At 42.7% G+C, this 22933-nt stretch overlaps 1 protein-coding gene across 5 annotated transcripts in view; it reads left to right on the top strand.

The window, feature by feature from the left end:
• The first annotated feature begins 323 nt into the window (after window positions 1–323).
• The window catches only part of ABCA4 (ATP binding cassette subfamily A member 4), a 104855-nt gene continuing 82245 nt past the window's right edge, over window positions 324–22933 (top strand). For all 5 annotated transcript variants that reach the window (XM_042997928.1, XM_042997929.1, XM_042997927.1 and 2 more), the window contains exons 1-6: window positions 324–488; window positions 9604–9693; window positions 11998–12238; window positions 13249–13388; window positions 14027–14143; window positions 14834–15031. In XM_042997928.1, the coding sequence (XP_042853862.1) occupies window positions 486–488; window positions 9604–9693; window positions 11998–12238; window positions 13249–13388; window positions 14027–14143; window positions 14834–15031 (789 nt within the window). In that variant the 5' untranslated portion in view covers window positions 324–485. The remainder of the gene's footprint in view (window positions 489–9603; window positions 9694–11997; window positions 12239–13248; window positions 13389–14026; window positions 14144–14833; window positions 15032–22933) is intronic.

Below are 22933 nucleotides of genomic sequence, written 5' to 3'. Positions count from 1 at the left end.
GCAACCTCCAGACCCGGCGGTTCAGCTGAGGGAATCCGGGAGGAGGGTTTGGCCGTTAGCACCAACTGGGGCCAGCTGTGTTTTCCCTCGGCCCCTTGGAGATCAGAAGCCAGTGTTCTCATCCTCAAATAATCCCAACACGGTATCCGCGGCCTGACTCCCACCCCGCCCGTCCCTATACGTACAGTCACGCACACCAAGCGCACGTGCCTGCCAGGGCGTGCGCACAGGCAGGCACGCGCACGCGCACCGCACGCCCAGGGACCTGGGTGGACTGTCGGGTGGCGGGATTTTTCTCTGAGGAGATTTAGGCCCTCCTGGTTTCAGCTGGGCGGAGATAGCTTGAAAGAGCTTGCCTTCACCTGCGGTCTTCTCGGGCTTGATGCCCCTAGCTGGAAAACCAGCAGCTCAGGCCTGGGCCCACGGTATCTGTATCAAGTAGCGTGCGCGCCAACGCTACCTGAAACGTTGCACACCTCGTAAAAATGGTATGTCAGTTTCGGGTGAGGGGTTGGGACGTTTCCCATCAGATTTGGCCCAAGGCTTGCATGCCCCTCCTCCTCCTTCTCCTCCCTCTAAGGTCCTTCCTGTTTTCTCTCCGACTCTGCTGCACAGCTTTGAAATCTTGCTGAGAAGCAAATCTGTCCCTTCTGCTCTGAATGTTTATTTGTGGAAGTTCGGCAGGGGAACGGAGGCTGTGCCAAGACCTGCCACACTGCTGGGAAATCTGAATTTCCCTCCCTTCCCCCTTCTCAATGGCTGTTGATGGAGGAAATTTGGCCTCACGGGCATTTTGGCCCCCGGTTTTCCCGTTTGCAATCGCTTTCAGTGTGGCACAGTTCAGTTTTCCTTACTTGCCCTCAGCCACTATTCTGTCACAGTTTTTACTTTTCTGACTTCATTTCACCTATATCTCTTTCACTGTGGGGTGGCTGAACACTGATTGGAACGCGGAAGGACCCGGTCTTGGGGGGCTGACCGTATGCGCCTTTCAATGTCCTGCTTTGTTCTTGGCTCTGCTCCCTAACTTGCTGAATCGTGGGGAATAAATGTGGGTGGACTGCCCCATGTGAGGTGGCCATGGTTTCTGTTCTCTGGGATCTTTCATTGCAGTTTGTTAAATTCAACTTAGCTCATTTCAATTTTCAGATAATGGTGCTGTGTCACAATTCTCTGGAAAAGCCCCAGTCTCCAGGAATTTATAATGAGGTTCCGTTAATGACTTAACCTCATGATTTCCTCTCCCTCCCGATTCTGAATCTTTGGACTGACAACTTTCTCCCACTTCTGTGTGAGTTTTGGGAGGGAGGGAGAGAAAGGAGTGATACCCAGTGCCAGCAGCATGGGCGAGGGGCAGCAGCTGTTGAATGAAAAAAAAATGATGTCGGAAATTAGGGTTTTTGCTTTTTTTGAAAATTATAAAGCTCACAGCAAGTATATTTGGTTTATAGCATTAGTATTTGTTCTGCCTGCATCTGTAAAACCATGTATCTATTACAATCAAAATCTCCACTGGGTGAATGGATTTCGGTAAAGAAATAAAGAGGAAATAGGAAAGAGAAACATTAATGTACATTAAATGTGCATCTGGCCAATGGGCTTGATTGTTACTGGTCTACTTAGATTTCTTGTGGGCCCCAGGCATACAGGAGGCCAGAGTGTGTTTTCATGATACATGAGATGTTATTTTCATCAATTTAAAAGGAAAAAAATACTGAGAGGTCAAAATGAAAATCAGACACAAGAGGACCCCTGCGAAAGTTGCTCTTCTGATAACAGGTCCTGGGTCCTGGCCTTTGCTTAGCAGATACAGATTGAGCACCAATGTATTAGGGATCAGGTTCTCTCCAGGGTATACTGGTTTTGAGAAGGATTTTGGCCTCAGATAGTTCTTAACCTTTTTATGAATTAGGACTACCTTTGAGAATCTGATAACAGCTCTAAACCTTTTCCCTAAAGAAAAAGAAGTCCACGTAGACACACAGGGTAGAAGTTCATGGAGTCTGTGAAGCCAGGCCCTAGGTTAAGAACTTTTGCATTAAAATTTCTTTCTTACCTACTATTAGTATATGTCCTTCCCTCATATGTCCTTCCCTCAAGTGTCTCATAGTCACAGATTCTTCCTTAACTCTCCTTATGAAGTAATCAGCTTCTCCCCTGAGCATGGGACGCAGTAGTGAGAGGACCAGAGGCTGGGCAGCCTGCTGGAGCACACACAGATCTGGGGGTCAGGACACTGGGTCTTGGCTCTGGGTTGGCCCCTAACTTGCTGTCATTTAAGTGACAGTTTGCTTACTTGTTACACACTTGCTCCCCATTTGTAGAATCAAGATAATAAGACCTATGCTAGTTGTCTAATGTGATAGTGAAATTCACATTAGAGAAGAGATGGAAAAGCACTTTGAAACAAAGCATTTTTGCTCTTACCAAAGCAAGAATGCAGCCACTTTGCAGAGGCCCCGTTGCTCCCTTGTCATTGCTACACTCCCAGAAATGTTCTGCTCAAACACTTAGGTAGGGCATTCTCCTTTCTCAGACCCCTCAGACTAGCAAGAGTCTGTCTCACGCATTGACCTTTCAACTGCCCTTAGATTCCACACTCAGTTTTGCTTTCATCAGCCACAAATATCAGGACTAAAGTCACAGCAAAGGAAAAAAGGCCTAGTTTCTTTGGAGCCAAACAAAGTCCCATCACTTGTCTGTTCACATACTCCAGAGCCCACCCTCTCATTCAGATGCTCTGTCCCTTCCAGTCTTGGGAGACAGCATGTCTCTGTGACCTCTCCTGGTAGAGACAGTTTGGCATTTCCCCCAACCCTGAGTGATTTAGTCTGAATTCTCCACTCATGACGCATTTCCTGGTACTCAGGGTGTCCCCTCCTGGTTGCCCCCTCACCACTGAAGCCTGCTTCCTCTCTTTTCATCTGATGCTTAACAACTGTCAGGTTGCAACAAACATACTTCAAATCCACATTCTCCCAGTTGCCCAGCAACAACTTCCCTCCTGGATAAATCTGGATTTCCTGTAGCAGCAGCCCAGGACTGAACACAGCAAGCCTGTACTGTCTATCCACAGCTTCATCTGCTTTTCACCTCTGTCTGGGTGCTTTCAAAACAGCAGTTCATCCTTCACTCCAGAACCTTCCACCAGTTCCCAAAGGCCATGTCATCCCTGTAAATACACTTTTAACCTGAGGCTACCTATTTACCCTTGTGTTAGATAGATCCTCAGCTTAGAAATAATACTGTTTTCCAGATGGTCTTTTTTGAATCGGAGAAAGTAAAACAAACAAAAATCTCAACTCACAAAAACATTCTTTTGTGTGTCGGCAGAGTGGTATCTGTTTGATTAATCTATTGGGTCTAAAGCATCAGCAAATATTGCTCAAACAAGATTTTTTTTTTTTTAGTAGCTAATATCCTTTATTCTTCCTTAGCAAAAAATAATATGTAGTCCCAAAGGACAGACATATTTCTTATCCCTTGAGAACCCAAACAGAAACCTAGTATAGAGTCTTTTTGGCTGCCAGCTAGGTCCTTCTATCCATTTCTTGAATACAGATCAAGGCCCAGGGATCCCCTCCCCCCACTCCCAGACCAACCACACATGATGGGAAATGATAGGGACATACCCTTTCCATAGCCCTGTTTATATATCCAGTCTTTCTAAGGAGGCCTAATCAGACCTTGAACTTGGGTAGACAGTGCTGAGCCCAGTTGTGACATGGAAGGGTTACTTGTTATTTGGGAAATTAAGAGAATGTGTTGGCATAGGAAGCAGTGGGGTGCGTGTGTGATTGAGAGACAGAGAGGGAGGATACTTGCCATTTTGGTCTCTGACCTTTTTTCCAGAAATGTTTTTACATTTCCATTCAAATAAACTTATAGTCTCTTCCGGTTCTTTTGGCAGGAACAATCCATGTGAATTTGAATAGATAATGGGGGAGGAAACCAAAGGAAGAGGAGATCCCTGGGAAAGTTATTTTATAATTTATGGCAACATCAGTCAGACAGTCGGTGACTAGATATGCATGGAGAGTTCTCTAGAGGGGGTAGGCACTGTTCTGAGATGTAAATGGTAAAAGAGATGTGAATACGAGACCCCCATCATTTACCATCTCCACTGGAAAGAGCTAGGACAAGAATTGCAGATATGGTATAAGCACATTACTGGAGCTTAGTAAATATATGAATAATGAATATTACTATTAGCAAGATCGAAAAAGAGAATATTAACTAGATATAAAAATGCATCTCAAGCTGTTGTTCCTCCTGTCTCCTCTCCCCCAAATTCCTGGTCTTGTTCTTATCTGGCTATGTCTCTAGTCACTCTCTCTTCACATTCCTCCCTCCACCTGGAATTCCTGGCCCTCCCTTTCCATCCACAAACACTGTCCTCACCCTCAGGACCATCACCTTGTCTTCTTTCGAACAGTAACCTTTCCTGTCCCCAGGTGGAACTGACCACTCCTTTCCTGTAAGCCACCATTATATCTGTAGAGACATACGTCATGGAACCTAAAGCCTCAATATACTCTGTCTTTTTCCCACTAGATTATAGTTAATTTACTCATTAATTACTATAAAATATTTATTGAGCATCTGTTGTGCACCATGCCGTGAAGATACAAAATTAAAGCCTATCTTTATGCTTACTATGCTTTATGTTTACAGTATAGTGGAGAAACAGACACATTACAAATATTAGTAAACCAATATAAAAATGATAAATGAATGCCCTGAGAATTCTACTAGCAGCTAGGAGGAGCACCTAATTCATGGGGAAGGAAGGCTGAAAGAGCATGGTAGTGAGGGAAGGAAGACTTTCTGGAGAAGTCAAGGTGGTTTCAGATGAGTTGACAGTGGCCACTAGGAGTGGTGGTGAGAATGGGGTGGAATGGGATGGATTGGCCATTTTATTTATTAGGCTCTGAAGTGATAGGTGTAGCTTTGCAGAGGCCTACAAGAATGTTTGAGACTTGAAAATAAAAAAAAATTATGGCTCTGAAATACAAAGAAAAAGCTTTAAAACTGAAATTAATAAGCATTACATTGAATGTTTAAGGAAGATAATATTATTCAAGTTTAGTTAAATTTAGTATTCATAAAATTTAAAATTCAAAAGCTAGTTTGCAGTCCAACTTTACAAACATTCCTAAGTATTTGCAATGATTGCTAAGAAATCATATTGGATCATTCATTAAGTGAGCTACTCAAAGCTAAATAATTTCAAAAGCAAAATTAAGGGCCTTCAAAAGTGTATATGTAGAAATATATCTATATTGATATGTAGATATGACAGAGACACAGGTGCTTTTCACGTGTGCGTTGTTTGAATTTGATGCAGGATGGAGTTTTAAGACCAGACTATGCCTAGAACCTATGGAGGTAAAAGAGAGGGGATGGAGAAAAGATGTCCACTTATGTAAAACACAGCCTCCGATCATCCTCAGCCCACGGTCAAATGAGGAAAATAGACAACAAACTCACAAAGAAGGGGAAGTAATTAAAAACAGTTGGAGCTGGTGACTTACTGATGTCCAATCTCTTCGGACACATGAATGTGACAGTTCTTTATTTTCCATGCTCTGGGTTCCTAGCCCCTTTTGGGTTCCTTCTCATTACCTAGGACCTGGTTGCTTTATTTCTCTGCACTTAGGACTCTAGTCCTTGACTCCAGCTTCCTCCCATACCAGTTTTTCATATGTCCCTTGGCTACCCTCTTTGCAGTCTGAGGGCTTATCCTGCCCACACTCAGACTGAGTACCAGTTCCTAGGTCTCTAGGCTGAGGATTTTGACAATGGAATGGGAATGGGTATGGATCAGTGATGACTTTTAGGCTTTTAGCTTTGGTAACAGGGCAGAAGTTGGTGCCACCAGATGAAGAAGTGTGCACAAGAGCAGAAGCTGGTCTGGGGATGGTGATGTGATTAGTTTAGGATGAGTTGGATCTGGGCAAAGGTCCAGCAGATGGTTGGGGGTAGAGGTTGGGAGTAGAAGTCATCAACAAAAAGGTAGCAGATTAAATGATGAGGGGAATGAAACTATCCAGAGAGAGTATGCAAAGTGAGAGGAGTGAGGCCACAGAGGCCCTCAGGAACCTCAGCACTGAAGAGAAGGTGGAGGCAGAAGAGCTCCTGGGAAAATCAGAGAAAAATCAGAGCAAACCAGAGAAGAGCAGTGTCACAGACATTGAGGAATGAAAAGGACATGATTAAAAGTGTTGAGAGAAGCAGAGAGGTCTGAAAACACAAGAATCAAAAGTATCTATTAGACATAAAAACTAGGAAGAAACTGGGGATTTACCTAGAATGTTATAGCATCTTGGTTGGATGGTGAGGATGGAAGACAGGAGTATTGGTGATGAATTGATGTCACTGAACATGGACTACTTTTCCAAGAAATTTGGGAATAGAGAGTGGAGGAAGGCAGTTAGACTGTAGCTACCAGGGAATAAGGCATCAGAGGAAGTTCTCTCACATGTGAGGATCTTGAGCACATATATGTGAGAATAGTGAAAGGAAAGCTGAAGATACATCAGTGAGATTCTTGAAGGTAAACTTAATTAAAGGGAGAACTTTGTTTTGATCATTGCAATACCCGCCCCCCCCCCCAGCACCTGGCACATAGCAGACAGTCTATTCCTATTTGTCAAATGTGTAATTATGTCACTTAGAAACTGTAACAGAATGCTGAAAAAAACAGTGGGTTTCATATTCTTTCCAAAGCAGAGTCCTGCAGTAGGTCATTCAGGAGTGATGTGGAGGCTCCACAAATTTTCCCAAGAACCCAGGCTCCTCTTCCATCTGCCACTCATCCCTAGCATGTGCTTGTCATCTGGTGATCTTGAGATGTCTGCTCTACCTCTCTCAGCACATCAGCGTTCCAGTGTTCCTCCTTCAAATGGCGTTCCCCAGGAGCCCCACTTCGTGACTTTTCCTGATACCATATTGGTCCAGTTTTGTCACATGATCACCCCATATACAAGGGAGGCTGGGCAATGTAGTTTTTTAAGCTAGGCATTATCACCATTAGCAAAATCAGATAGACCTACATATTAGGAAATGTAGAAAGAAGTCCAGCTCTATGGGAGAGAAGCAAGAGAGAAGGCTAGAGGGAGAGCCACGTACCAGTTCATGAGAGGCCATGTGTGTATAGCACTGATATTGACTCTTTCTCCTGGAGGCAGTAGGGAGCTATATAAGATCTTTGAGCAGGAGAGGTGACATGGTTGGATTGGCTTGTTAAGTAACTCAGATTACAGTTTGGGGAATGCATTGGAAGGAAGGAATCTAGAAGTTAGGGTCCATCAGGAAGGCTATTCTGATGAAGTGTTCTGGGAGAGAGGCATGGAGAGCATGGGCAAAGGCAGTCCTAGTGAGGAAGAGAAAAAGGATAGGAGGGAGTATTTATTTAGTATTCATTTATTCAGCTATTTACTTATTTTTGCTTGTAAATAGCCTCTATTTTTAAAACTTTCTATTACAGAAACAAGTATAAAAGTTGACTAATATAATGAACTCCCATTTATCTGTCACACAGCTTCAACTATTTTCAACATTTGGCTGTTATTGTAATCTGTTCCTCACTTTTTTTTCCCCGATATCTTTTTTTTTTTTTTAATTTTTATTCTGAGAGAGAGAGAAAGAAGGGGCAGAGAGAGAGAGAGAGAGAGAAAATCCCAAGCAGGTTCCGCACCGACAGCACAGAGCCCCATGCAGGGCTTGAACCCATGAACCATGAGATGATGACCTGAGCTGAAATCAAGAGTTGGACACTCAACCACCTGAACCACCCAGGAGCCCCTCCCTGAAATCTTTTAAAGCAAATCACAGGCAACATATCATTTCACCCTTAGATACTTCCCTATGTATCTCTAACAGATGAAAACTTACTTGTTTTAACAAAACCACAATTCTGTGATCATACCCAACAAAACAATAATTCCTTAATATTATCTAATACCTGATCATGTTCACTTTCCCTCTGATTGTTGCGGTTGGTTTATTAGGTTCAGAATCAAAATAAGGTGCACACATGACATTTTATTGCTATATCTCTTAGAGATCGCCTTTCATCTCTAATAGATCTTATTGGATGTACTTAGGAGGTGAATCAACAGGAGTTGGTGATAACTTGCCACTGGCATACATTTTTACCTGCTGGTTTCCTCCCTGCCTACTGTTCTCAGCCCCACCCTCCCATGGAATGAAAACAGGAATTAAAGTGCTTTGCCCAGCGTATGCTGAAACTATTTTCAAGGAGTTTGAAAAGAAGTCCTGGCAAGACCAATAGCTAGGCTCAGTGTGAAGGTTAAGGAGAGAAGATGCTTCTCAGTGGTGTAGTTTCAGTGGTGGCTTTGCTGCTACTTCCTCTGGTAAATTGTTCTCCTGTCTGCTTTGTAGCTCTCAGAACAAAACCTTTCATTTTCCAGCTAGAAAATGATCTAGAAATGCTGATGTTCCATGAGTGTGCCTATATTTATTCTCCAGTATCCAGGTCAGAGAGAATGCGAGGGCCCCTGTACCTACAGCAGGGAGAAGGGAGGGCAGGACCACTGCTTGAAATGGGAGGCTAGACTGCTCACACCCTAATTCCACCTGCTTCTCAGCTATGCCGTGGCTGGATCAGCCCACCCATCGTTTAGGAGAACCACCTTGGCACATAAAAAGCTGAGGCTTGTGGCTTGTGGTCCACAGATATTTGAGTCAGATATTACACATTGATTTTGTTAAAAATGCAAAGCCCCTGCAGACATACTCAAGATGCACTTTGAAAACCACCATCTTAAAACTTAGAATTCATTCCTAAAAGACACAGGATCAGTGGTTCAATCAGTTCTGAAACTATAAAGAATGAAGCCATTCACTCAGGACTAGAACTTGGTTTCAGGAAAATGAATTTTTCAAATTGGGCTCAGGTTTGGAGCCAGCAAACTTGTGGGCTTCCACATTCCCCATATAGATGGAAAGTGGTGAATAGTTTTGTGTTGTCACATGGGCCTGGGATCACCAGAACACCGCCGTCAACTAGATAATCTGCAAGGAAACTTCTCTTCAAAGCTACAGCAGCAGCTTTAAAAGCAGGATGACATAACTAGCCAAATCTTCCATGTAAGAAAATAGTATTGAACAGAGGAAGAGTCACAGCCTACTCGAAGGGCCACAAAGGGAGCAGAGACGTGAACAGTGCGGAAGCCTGAGAGTGTCTGCAGAGCCCAAGGTACACAGATGGGCACCTCTGTGCACAGCCTTCCCTTACAGTCCAGCAGCTGTGCTGTTTTTCTTCCTCCAGGAGGCCTGTTTGATGTTGCTAAACCAGCAATCAGAATCGCTTTGGCATATTTAATGTCACTGTGAAACTATTTGTGATTGGCTAGCTCAGCGGCATCACTCGGAATTGATTTTTCTCAATTAGATAAAACAAGTTTGCTTTTGAAAGTAATTTAGCAGAAGAGGTCCTGTGATGAAAAAAAAGGAGGAAGTGTTTTTCAAGCATACAGGAGATTGGATAGCACCCATGTGTATACATATAACCTATACATATATATGTATATACACATACTATAAACTTTTTATATATTTTTTTCCTATCAATCATAGCTTCCCACACTCCTGGACAGCAGTTCTCCAGGTATCAATCTGAGATCCTGGGGAAGAATATTATCTGTTATGTCATCAAGAATTCAAGAGGTAAGTAGCCTGATGATACTAATGATAATTTTATTATATCTTTCCACCATTTTACCACACTTACTATATCAAACAACTTAATTTTACCTTAGATCTGTTCAAGGAGAAGTACTGTTTGAACTTTCCATCTAGTAATTTCAAAGCACCTGTTCATATCCTAAATTATCTGTGCTCCTATGTTGGAGGCAAAAAGAAGGGAACCATGGTTCTGATTTCACACCTAGGAAGAAATGGCACCTTGTCTTGTGTGGCAGATTATCAGTGGATTTGCATTGAATCTAATTCCTTCCAGTATTGATTGGTTCATCCTCTTATGCTTTTACAATTCACCTAAAATCTATACTGCTAATAGCAACAACATATATTTACAGACTGCTTACAGGCACTATTTTAAAGTGTCTTAAATATATTGACTCGTTCCATCATAAAATAATTGACATTTTTGTGTTTTGTGAAAGAAGTGCATGTTTTAATTAACATCTGTTTGCCCAAGCCTTTTCCATATAGGAATTGATTCTCCACTCAATAGATGAAAACTACTGGGGGCATAATAATGAAGAGACAAGTATGATCACTACCCTGTGAAACATGCAATCTAATGGGGAAGAGCAACGTAAAATAAACAGTTACCTTCAAGTGTGATTATGAAAGGGAGGCAAAAGCTGAAGTATGATTTTCGCCAAACATTTCTGCCTTCCAGTATTTCTCAGCTGACTTGGGCTTAGCCAACCTGGAAAATTGCATTGCGGAATCTGTCTGCATAAAACTAAGTTCATCCTGAGCAGGGTGTGAGTGCTGCTATGAGGGAAAGTTAGAGAAAGGTCCATTGTACTGATGGCCACCTGTTCTAGTGGGAGTCTCTGACATTCTTTTCTTCATAAGCATTTAAAAAATTCTTAGCAGTATAATAGGGTAGAAAATGGTAGAGAATGTGAAAAAAGTTCCCAAAACATACCAACACTCCTCATTCCGTGTGGGAGTCCCAGAAGTCTTCTTGCCTGTCTAGATAGCAAGTGTAAGCATTTCTGAACTGGGTTGCAGCAGATGGCTCAGTTTATATTAACTGATACTAGACCATTTGACCCCAGAACAGCCCCTTCATCTCCAAGTGCTTTGATTAAATGAGCAACATAATAATGATAATAACCTCTTTCAAGACTTATCATAAGACTTACTGTTGTCGAAGCAATTTGAGATTCCAACTTTATTATTGAAGCCTAGGCTGTGATTATAGGCATGACTCACAGTGTGGATTCTACACAGCACTCAACAGTTTCAGAGGGCAAGTGTTGGCATGTGGACAAAGACAGGGATGGCAGGTAAACATCACTTACTGAAGTAGGGGGAACTGTTTTAAGTCTCCTGTGATTTGAATCCTAATGTTTTCTTTCTTTTTTTTTTTAATTCCCAAGTGCCTTTGGAAATTAGTAGTAAGTGTGTTTGGGGAATAAAAGCAGCATTGTTTTTATTTTGTATTTTCCCCTAAACCAAAGCCAGGTGGCATATGGAACCTGAGACTCCGACAACTCTGGCAACTGTCAACTTAGTTCTTAGCATTACAGATCTACCTTCAGAGGATGAGTCCAGCAAGGACCACAGGTACCCACAAGGAGAGGAGAAGACCACCAGCCTGTTCTTAGTCTGGTGCAGAATTTACAATGTGTTTTTCCAAGAATGGAGACTTGGTTCTATATTTGCTTGCATCTTAAGTCACACACACACACACACACACACACACACACACAGAAACTACAAACTACACTTTCAGGGAAATAGAAGAATTCACCTTTGATAAAATTAAGCTAATAAGAAGGTAATTTTCCAAATATAAGAAACTAAATTCTAAACTACTTAGCCAAAGAAATTTGCTGTGATCTTGCTTTTTTAGGACGGAACCATTGCTTTATCATTTTATTTCCATTTTTTTCCAGTATCCCCATCTTGAGGGGTAACAGAATCCAAGAACTGGCTTGTAAAGAAATATTCTCTACATTTATCCAAGGACATATTACCAAGGAATTCAGATAAAGGGTACTGGAAAAAAGAAGTGTTAGGAAAATACATTGGAATTCACTCTTTGATTTTCTTTGAGCCTCATCCTAGTTTCCTTTTAGGCCCTGAGTAGATGGAAGAAGGTTTTTATTTCACAGCTAGATTAAGAATTGCTGAGAATATGTATGTTTTCTTTTCAATATGAAAGTTAAACGCATATGTGGAGGTCTCCCCAAACTTTGCAGCTCTGGCATCACAGTGATGATGATTCTAACTGCCTTAAAATAACCCGAAGCATTTGCCTTGCCTTAGTTCGTTCATCAACCGAGTGTTCAAGACTTGCTGTGGGTGACCAGGCCTCTCATGCAGGCTGGGGGTCCAGAGACCTTCACACAGCTGATGAGCATCCTGTCTGACCTCTTGTGTGGCTACCCAGAGGGAGGAGGCTCTCGAGTGTTCTCCTTCAACTGGTATGAAGACAATAACTATAAGGCCTTCCTAGGGATTGACTCCACAAGGAAAGATCCTGTCTATTCTTATGACAAAAGAACAAGTAAGTTTTCTGAGTCATGTGTATGTAAAATGGCATCTGATGTTGGTTAAGCTGATGGTTTAACACTTCCAGGGAACCCCAGTCCTGGGGTTAAGTTGGTTTTGTTAAGGGGCCCCAGGCAAAGAATCTTCTTCCAGAAAGTCCATTTCCCCTTGAAGGAAAGGGGCAATGCTCATAAAAACATTTTGGATCTGAGCCAGGGCAAGAACTGAGACCCACTTGGAAGGGGAACAGAGGGGACATTTTCCACTGATCTGACTGAACTAGGGTTAAGTTCTGAAGAAGGGAAGAAAGATAAATGAGGAGGCAACCCAGAGTTACAAGCAAAGCTCAGGTCAGAAGGGCCCTGGCAAGTAAACACGGCTGCAGGATGTTTTTACAAACACAGTGCAGTGAAATTCTGTGTGTGCAGTACTGAGTTACGTTTCAAATGGCAGGTCCCTGGCAAGCCATCTTTCCCGTCTTTTATTATTGTGGGAGGGGGAGGCTTCTGTGGGGTACGGGAGGGTGGAGTGGGGAAGAAATACAACCGGGTGACCTTTTAGTTAAAAATTGAAAAGAGGCAGCAAGGCACGCACCAGAAGTAGCTGTGCCCTAAGATAGCCCACACGACAAATTAAGCAGCTATGTGGAGGGAAATTATTGAGACTAGAGCTGAGATTCCAAGGGGAGGCTTTGTTTGGCTTCTTGTCCCTTGCATGTGAGAATGGCATCTGTTCCTTGCTATAATCCCAGGCAGGCTTCTCAGGCTCCTTCTAAAGCAGAATAAACCACAGGGCAAACCCCATCCTTTGTTTCTCTGATGAGGCCCTTATTAAGATGCACTGTGGCATTTTGTTACTTACTAATGATGAGCTTGTTATTGGTGGGGTACAGCCTATTAATTTAGGTTATTTGTCAAATCCTCCAGCATAGAGTTGAATGAGACATGTGATTTGAACACACTAATGACTATGTTTAGCTCTGAGCAACTGGAGTTTCTTTAAAATCTGTCCCTTCTCTCCTGGCAGCGACCTTTTGTAATGCATTGATCCAGAGCCTGGAGTCAAACCCTCTCACCAAAATAGCCTGGAGGGCAGCAAAACCTTTGCTGATGGGAAAAATCCTCTTTACTCCAGATTCTCCTGCAGCTCGCAGAATACTGCAGAATGTAAGGTCCCAGCTGGTCTTGCCCTTTCTACCTTGGACCTCCCAGAAGTATGAGAGAGTGAGGAAGAGCATGCGCGCCTGTGCACATGCACACAGGCAAATGCACACAGGCACTCAAGTACTCATATTCCTCTGGTAGCAAGCCTTATGTTTGTTTTTTGCTTAGTGGAGTCTTGGGTTCCTCCCCCATCCACAGTCATCATTGGAATGCTTTGTGCCAGAGTCACTGGCTGGGCCCTCCCTTCTCTACAAAACCTACAATGAGGTTTTCTTCCCCAGAGCCTGAATTTTATCTAATGGAAGGGATCACTGTTCTCTGAACCCTGGCTACCCAGGAACAAAGGGAAGAAGGGAGGAAGAGCATTTCCTCAGAGGGAGTCCAAATCTAGCTTTAATGAGGTTCTGAGACAATAGCATCATCAATATTACATGTATTTCTGAGGTATTAAGAAACAGATTCTGTCATTGTAGAGGCTGGGAAGTAGCATATTTTTCTGGGAAATATCAGTAGACTGAGAAAATAAAGATGCTTCCTTGAAATCCTTTCTCAAACACTGAGGGTTTGTGACAGGAGCAGGGAAAGTAGAATAAAAAGTTCTCTCTCACTTTTTTCCTCTCTGTTCTTGTCTCTGGTTTTAGGCCAACTCAACTTTTGAGGAGCTGGAGCGCCTTAGGAAGTTGGTCAAAGCTTGGGAAGAAGTAGGCCCTCAGATCTGGTACTTCTTTGACAAGAGCACACAGATGACCATGATCAGAGTACGTATGGCAGGGGAAGGGGAGGAGAAGGGCCAAGAAAGTTCCATAAATTTCCTTTTCTCACTAAGGGTTGATCTACTGGAGTTGGATCGAAATATAACAAGCATGGGCCAAAGGCACTAGTTCTGGAGTCACTGACTTTGGGTGGGAAATGTTTCTTAAAATCTGAGGGAAATGGTGCAAACTGCCACAACATCAGTGGCTTCCTGAAGTTTCTTGCTTTTATAGATTCACTTGAGGGCCTCAGATTCAAAGGATCATCTACCCAAGGGGCCAGCTCTGTAACTGCAAAGGTGGTTGTGTATGTCTGTCTGCTGTCGTTACCAACTTTGCAAAGCCAGGAGACCAGAGTCTTCTATAGCAGGGATAATTAAAAGAGAACAACAGCAACAACAACAACAAAAAAAAAACCAACAACAACAAAAAGAAAGCTTCTGATATACCATTTTCCCTGTCATTCTTCCCAACCCCCAACATACACATTTTTATTCTATACAGACCTGTGTATTTAAGGGAAATTGGACATAGATAGGTATGCCTTATCGTGGAATGAAACCCACTAGCTTTTTAGGGAGGTTTAAAGTCTATCCCTATTCATTAAAAATTGGAAATGGCCTGAAACAAGGCCAGAGATCCTATGGAATCTCTAAGTAATATAATAATAATGTAATAATATTGCTTCCTCCCAAGGACACCCTGCAGAACCCAACAGTGAAAGACTTCTTGAATAGTCAGCTTGATGAGGAAGGTATTACTGTAGAAACTGTGCTGAACTTCCTGTATAAGGGTCCTCAAGAGAATCAGGCTGATGACGTGGCCACCTTTGACTGGAGGGATGTATTTAACATCACTGATCGCACCCTACGCCTGGCTAGTAGATATCTGGAGGTAAGGCATCTCATTTTCCTCATTGATGAACCAGGAATTCTCACAGTTCCCAAACAGAGATGGATCCTGTTCTCTAAGAGCTTTTGCACACTTGAAAAAGTTCCCTTTTTACATCTCCTACCTCCTGATGGCTCCCTGACTCCACCCTGGCTGCTCCTCCTCCCTTGTAGCCTATACCGTAGTTGTGCTTGTCCTCAGCCCTCTCTTGTCTGCCATAGCTTCGTTCATCATTGGCCTCAAGTTCTGAGGTCCCACTGCTTTGTAGAAACTCTGACCCCCAGGTTCTACAGGCACATCAGACTCAATATATCCCAAAACAGATTTTCCTCCCATAAAATCTGTCCTCCTCTAGCATTTCCTACCCTGATCCCTGTCCTCAGCGTTATTCCTTTTTTTTTTTCTTACAATAGGAATGATTTTCATTTTTTTCCTTCTATAATTAATTAGTTTATTTTTAAAATTTACATCCAAGGTAGTTAACATATAGTGTAATAATGATTTCAGGAGTAGAATTTAGTGACTCATCACTTACATGTAACACCCAGTGCTTCTTCCAACAAGTGCCTTCCTTTATGCCCCTTGCCCATTTAGCCCATTCCCCACCCAACACCCCTCCAGCAACCCTCAGTTTGTTCTCTGTATTTAAAAGTCTCTTATGGTTTGTCCCTTTCACTGTTTTTATCTTATTTTTGCTTCCCTTCCCTTATATTCATCTGTTTTGTATCTTAAATTCCACATATGATTGAAGTCGTATGATATTTGTCTTTCTGTGACTAATTTCACTTAGCATAATACACTCTAGTTCCATCCATGTTGTTGCAAATGGCAAGATTTCATTCTTTTTAATCACTGAGTAATACTCCATTGTATATATATACACCACATCTTCTTTATCCATTCATCCGTCAATGGACATTTGGGCTCTTTTCATACTTTGGTTATTGTCAATAGTGCTGCTATAAACATTGGGGTTCATGTGCCCTTCGAAACAGCACTCCTATATTCTTTGGGTAAATACCTACTACTGCAATTGCTGGGTTGTAGGGTATTTCTATTTTTAATTTTTTGAGGAACCTCCATACTGTTTTCCAGAGTGGCTGCACCAGTTTGCATTCCCACCAGCAGTGCAAGAGGGTTCCTCTTTTCTCCGCATCTTTGCCAACCTCTGTCATTGCCTGAGTTGTTAAGTGTAGCCATTCTGACAGGTGTGAGGTGGTATCTCATTGTGGTTTTGATCTGTATTTCTCTTGATGATGAGTGATATTGAGCATCTTTTCATGTGTCTGTTAGCCATATGAATGTCTTCTTAGAGCTCAGCACTGTTCCTAATTCTCAAGCCAGAGATTTTAGGGTCATCCTTTTTACCGTCTTCACATTTGACCCAACAGCTATTATTTACTGGGTGTTTCTTTGTGCCAAGCACTGTGCTATGTGCTTTTATACATATTAGCTCATTTGGTCCTCACAAGAGCTCCACAAAGTGTGCACTGTAATCATTCTTATTTTACAGATGCAGAAGCTGAGGCTTAAAGAGGCTAAATAAGATCTCCTCCTGTAGCTGTTATGTATAGCAGATAAGATCCAGATCTGGGTGTGTCTGAATTCAGAGCCTGCCCTACTGACCCCTCTACTGTCTCTGTCATGTCCAGTCACCAAGGATAATTGTGCACCCAATTCTAACACATGATGCTTTTTCCCATACCACCAAGAAATTCTTCAACACCAGCTGAATGTCCTGCATTTCAACTCAATTCTGACACTGCCTGGAGTTAGCATCAGATCCCACAGGTTAAGGGCTCAGTCCCATGACACTGGCCCCCACCCCTACTTCAGACACCACCCTCACTTCTGCCCACAAGTTTAGATCACAGGTTCCCATGAATCCTTCTTGGATTCAGTTAATTTGTTAGAGCAGCCCACAGAATTCAGAAACATTTTACTCATTAGATCACTGGTTTATTATAAAAGGATATAACTCAGGAACAGCCAAGTGGAAGAGATACATAGGGCAAGGGAAAGGGTGTGGAGCTTAAGTGTCCTCTCTGGGCACACCATTCTCTCCAAATCTCCACATGTTCACCAATTCAGAAGCTCACCAAACCCCATCCTTTTAAGTTTTTATGGAGGTTTTATTACTTAGGCATGATTGATTAAACAATGGCCATTAGTGATTGAACTCAGTTTCCAGCCCACTTCTCTCCCTCCCCTCCTCCTCTGATCACATGATTGGCTCCTCTGGAAACCAGTCCTCATCCTTAGGTGAGGTATAAAAGTCACCTTATGAACTTAACAAAACACACCTTAATGGTGCTCTTCACTTAGGAAATTCTAAGGGTTTTAGGAGCTCTGTACCAGAAACAGACAAAGACCAAATACATATATCTTATTATATGTCATGGCATCACACTGAGCTTTATCTATCTCCTAAATATCTCTCAACTTCACCTCTTGCTTTTTAGGCTCTGAGTTCTGGAGGCATTGTTATCTCTCTACCAGCCTGTTCCAGTAGCTTCTTCCCTGGGTTCCAGGGTCCAGTCTCTGTTGGATCAGGCATTTCTCCAGAGTTACATCCCAAACACACATCTGCCGGCATCACTCTCATGCTTAAAATCTCACTGACTCAGTCCCCAGGGAACAGAAATCCCTTCCACACCTGCCACAGCCCACCTCCCCAGTCATTGCTTGCTCACACATCTTCTGCTCTTCTCCACTGGCCCTTTTGCCACCCTCAGACATACGCTGAATACTCAGGATTTACTGTGTGCAAATGCTGCCATTTATTGGAGCTTTTTGCCTAAACAGAAAAAGATAATTTTTTGGACATAACCTGAAAGTTCAGGGGCTCTAGGGATTGAATGACGCCATGGGATCCTTATGTCTTTCCATCTCACATTGTGCTTGCTTCTGCTCAGCTTCAATCTCAGCTCGGCCCTCTCCGTTTGGTGGTGCATCAGCTGCTCACAGCCCTCAGTGATTTTCTTCACCCCCAAAATTCTGCAAAAACAGGGAGTGGCTTTCCTATACCATAAGCATACTCTCTGATTGGCCTGGCTCTACCTATCCCTGAGTCTCTTGGGGGATTGTGTACTATGATGGGGAGGTCTGGGTCATATGTCCACCATGGAGTAAGGAAAGCAGAGTTAGCTTAATCTGAGTCTCAGGGACTGAGCAGATTACTGGAAAGTGGAGGAGGCTGTTTCCTCCAAAAGAAGAAACATAAGGCAGAAAAGCCTGAAGTGACTTTTCCTTCCCCATCTGTTGAGCTTCCATTCAGTCATTCTTTGAGAGTCAGCTCTCAGATGTCCCTTCTGCTTCAACATAAATTTTAGCCATTCAGTCCTCTGAGCTTCCTCTACCACCTGTATCCCCATCCCTGGCCACGTCACTACCATCCACCTGCTGTGGTTATAATACAGGCAGGACTCTGGGGGTGGGGGGCAGAGATGGAAGAGAAGAGCTCTATTCCTTTATTCTTGCAGAATGGAGTTCATTGGTTCTCACAGTGTTTTTGTTAGGTACATCAGTAGTAAAGAATACTTCTTTTGTTTGACTTGACATTTGCATGGTGACACAGAGGTCTTAAAGGATTATTTTTTCCATATAGCTTATGCTTAATGTAGCACCAGGCAACCCAACAGGTACTTAATATATACCAACTGTTTAGATGGATAAGAATTCAGTTTCTAGAACCATATTGCTTGGGTTCAAATCTCTGTTACTTGTGCCTCAGTTTCTGAATCTGTAAAATGGGGATATTAATAGTACTTACCTAATAGGCTTGATATGAGAATTAACTGAGTTAATTCATGCAAAGCACTTGGAACAATTCCTGGAATATAGTAAGCACTTTAATACTAACTTTTTAACAATATACAAACCAACCAAAAATAAGGCTTAGGAAGAGGACTGGTATTAGTGAAATCAGACCCAATCGCTGAGCTGTTCCTGGTGCCCTTGTAGGGATTTTTGAAGGAGCTGATCACATCCTGTCTCAGCCACCAAGACTTCCAAGAGCCTTGCAGTCCCATTAACCAAGCTAAGTGCTCCTAAGCAAAGGCCATAGTGGCCACAGGCCAGTGGCCTCCCCCAAGTGTTCCTAAGAGTGGTTTTGGTGGAGTCACAAGCCCAACAGGTGATTATGATGAGGTGTCTGGTCTTCCTGCTGTTGCAGAGGTAGGAGAGAGACGGAAAGCAAGGGGGCAATGAACTGAAAGGGGAAATGTGCAGTGAGGAAGAAACCAATCGTTGCAATGGGTCCTGGGATTTTCTGCGTTTGTTCTTGTGCTTCGGGAAGTCTGGAAGAGACCTGGAGAACCTCCATCTCCCATCCTGATGACTGCTTAAGAGCAGATGGGGATGAGACCTCCTCCCCAGTGGCTCTAAGAGTCTCTTCAGGACAGGAGAGCAAGTATGTTTCTTTACAGGCTGTTTAAGATTCAAATGAAGCTCTCCTTTTCAGGAATATGACTTGCACTAAAGAGGTTTAAGAACTTCCTCTTGGGCCACGCTTGTTGTCTACTTCCCTGCATGTTCCAAGAAAGAAAAAAATCATTTCAGGACTATTAAGCAAAAACAGCCTTTTAAGTGAAAATTATGTTGATCTAGGTCAATGTGGTACTCAGATGTGATATTGAACAATAACACAAGCTGTCAGAACTAGAAGTAAAGACCTTTAAGCCTTTTGTCTTTATAGGAAAAGGGAATGATTTAATTGGTTTTCTCTTCAACTGATAGAAAAGCTAAATCTGCTTCCTTTCTACTTGGAATGAGGCTTTAGTTACTGGAAATTCCATTAAGTAGCCTGGAGAGTTCTCATTCCCCTGGAGCCGCCTTGCTGGGTCACTTCTATGCAATTTTAGGCTACTGCTTGTAGAAACTTCTCAGCTGTCCAGTGAGGACAAATGGGCCTGAATCTCTGCTTCTTATGAGCTAAGTCACTGTGAGAAATTCACTTTACCTGCTAAGGCTCGATTGGCTTATATGTAAAATCCAGATAACAGACTTCAAAGAGTTGATGTCAGGACAAAATGAGAGAAGTGTGCAGAGCAGTCTGTACATTCATGCCATTAATAGTTTGGCATGTGTATAAATTCTCAACCTTGGGTTCTGGCTGTTAGGTGGGGGTGGTAATGCCCTCCTTTCCAGGCGGCTATGAGGGTGAATGGGAGAGGGCTGGATGCATAGTAGAGACGTTCCATGCATGGCAACTCTTCCCCTGAACCACAGACCAGGTAAAGTCTTTCTCAGATTGAAAAACTTTGTGTAAACTTTAATGAGACACTATGAAGCTACTATTTACATTAACCTTAGTGAAATGGCTTAGAATCAAGATGGCCAGATCATTCCTGAAGGCCCAGAAGGATGGCTCTGCCCTGGGCTCCATTTTGTAACTTCTGTGGACGGTGGTCCAGTGGCTCTAGAACTTCTCCTGTCCTCAGAGTACCTGCTCAACAAGACGCTTCTAAAATCTCATTCATTCCATAATCCTCTGATCCCCTGCCCTTAGCAGGGAAAAAGAAAGAAATGAACAAAAGGCAGCCTTCCTAGTGAGAACGTGGGCAATGGGCTAGGGAAAGGGGTGAGGGTAGTGTTTGGGGAGCCTCACATCTCAAACATATGGAGAGATTCATTTCTGCAGGCCTTCTGATCACCGTCTTCCTCACATTTAAGGAGACTGAAGGCAAATGAGTCTTCACATAGGTAAATCTCTTAAACTGGTGTATGTATACTTTATGGTCATAATTTATGTGTGTCTTACATATATTTTTTTCTTGAGAAAAACACAGTGGAAAAATTAACAAATTATTCCTCTGATTACCCTTTAGTTAAAACAAACATACATACCCCTCCCCTTTGATTTCTTTGTTTAGTGAAAGATTAGGCCTGGCACAAATGGGATACTGTTTAGAGTTCACAGTGTATTTAATTTACATAGTATATTTGAATTTCAGGTCTTGAATTTCGCATCAGGAAGCTGAATTCAGCCAAATTTCAATATGAAAATACCTCCAATCAAGGCATAAAATTGTATTTGAACCAGTCAAAACTACCTTTCCCTAAGTCTTGAGAAAACATGCACTCATTAACTGGTTTTGCCTCAGATGTCATCACAGTCAGTATATGTGTATAGCTAATATTTGTTTTCTTCATGGTGATTATCTTGCTGATAAATTAGCCATAGTGGGATTTTCTGGACTGCTTTTCCTCTGTACCTTGCATGCTCCTGGCCACATGCCACCACCACCCAACCAGAATGTGCTCAGGGAGTATAGTTTTCAGGCTAGCCTAAGAAAAAATAGGATTAGAAAGATAAAGCCACTGATCACATAATATCTTTAGAGTCAGGTATATAGATATTTGTGGAATATCTCTCCCACTGCTTTCTTCTGTTGATGCGTTGGCTCTAGATATGCACTGGGAAGCTAGAGAGAAATCAGGGGAGAGGTAGAAAGTGCAGAAGTCTATACCATCAGAGCAGTGCTATTTAGAGGGCCATGAACTAGATCATAAGCAGTGACCTTATTCTCCGCCTCTTCAATCTCTCAGAAGCGTAGAATGGGACTGAGGAAGGAGAACACAGGTGAGGGGTGAGCTGGGGTCATGGGTGAAGGGAAGGGACTTGTATTTGAGGCACTTTTATATGCCATCTCATGTAAGCCTCCTAACTGCCTGCCAGTAGGCATGATTGTTTTCATTTTATATAATTAAAAATGGAGGCTCAAAGAAGTTGACTGACTTGCATAACAGCGCAGCAGATAAGTGGGGGATCCAGAATTCAAGTCCAGACCTGTCTGGCTCTAATGAGGAAGTTCTTTCTTTTATACTATGAGGGGCACATTGGTGGGGGCTCAGTATGTATTGTCTGGATAAATTATATAATGAGTTGAATGAACACAGCAATTATTTTGTAATACTCTGAATGATAGACATTATTTTGATTGGAACTTTTCTGCTTGGAAATAACTAGATTTAGAGTGGGAAACCAAAATGATTTTAGCTGATTTGGTCATTCATATATTCGCATGCACTGAACTACCTACATCTGAAAACAAATAATCCCTGACCCCTAATAGCTCACACTTTATTGGGAGAGATAAGAATGATATTAAATAACGCCATATTAATGGTCTCTCAGAGGACTCCTAGAACAATAATTCAGTCTGATGAAGTAGAAACAAATTGCACAAATCCAAATTCACATGTCACCTATCCTCCAAGAACTGTCAATTCTTCTCCAAATCATCTCTGAAATCCCTGCTTCCTCTCCTTCTCCACGTATGGCCTCTGTTCAGAGTCTGTATTATCTCTCCTAGCTGGTCCCTGGATCTCCATTCTCTTCTACTGCTTCTACTCAGCTCCCACACTGCCTCCAGTGAGGTCTTTGTAAAACCAATTTCACCATGACATTCCTGCTGAAAGCTCCTTAGTGACACCTGGTTGCTGTAAAGGTGAAGACATTCCCAGTCTAGCTCCTCCAGGAGTCTTCCGCATTGTATGAGATGGCATGCTGCCCCAGGCCTCCCACCTGGACAGCCAGACTCCTCCCCGCCTTCACCTGCTGGCTCCCCTTCAGGACTCAGCGCCTGTTTTTCAGGCCTTCCTCTACACATGCTATTCCTCCATCGTAGCCCTTGATAATTATTTGTTCATAAGCCTCCCCATCCCCATAGACCTGAGCCCCTTAAGGGCTGAAACTGTGTCTTATTTATCTTTTGATTTCCCACTTTATCTTAGTGGAGCTGCAGTGACATGAAGTAAATGCCCATACATGCCAAATTAAGACTGAAAATACATATATGCTCGGTCTAAAAGATTGAACTTGCTGGCTAAGCAAGGCAGAAAGATACTTTCAGGCAACAGGAAGAGCATAATCACAGCGCAGAGGTGTGGCTGTAGCATCAG

The sequence above is a fragment of the Panthera tigris genome, chromosome C1 (assembly GCF_018350195.1).
Source record: "Panthera tigris isolate Pti1 chromosome C1, P.tigris_Pti1_mat1.1, whole genome shotgun sequence".
NCBI lineage: Eukaryota > Metazoa > Chordata > Mammalia > Carnivora > Felidae > Panthera > Panthera tigris.
This window is presented reverse-complemented; position numbering and strand designations above follow the sequence as displayed.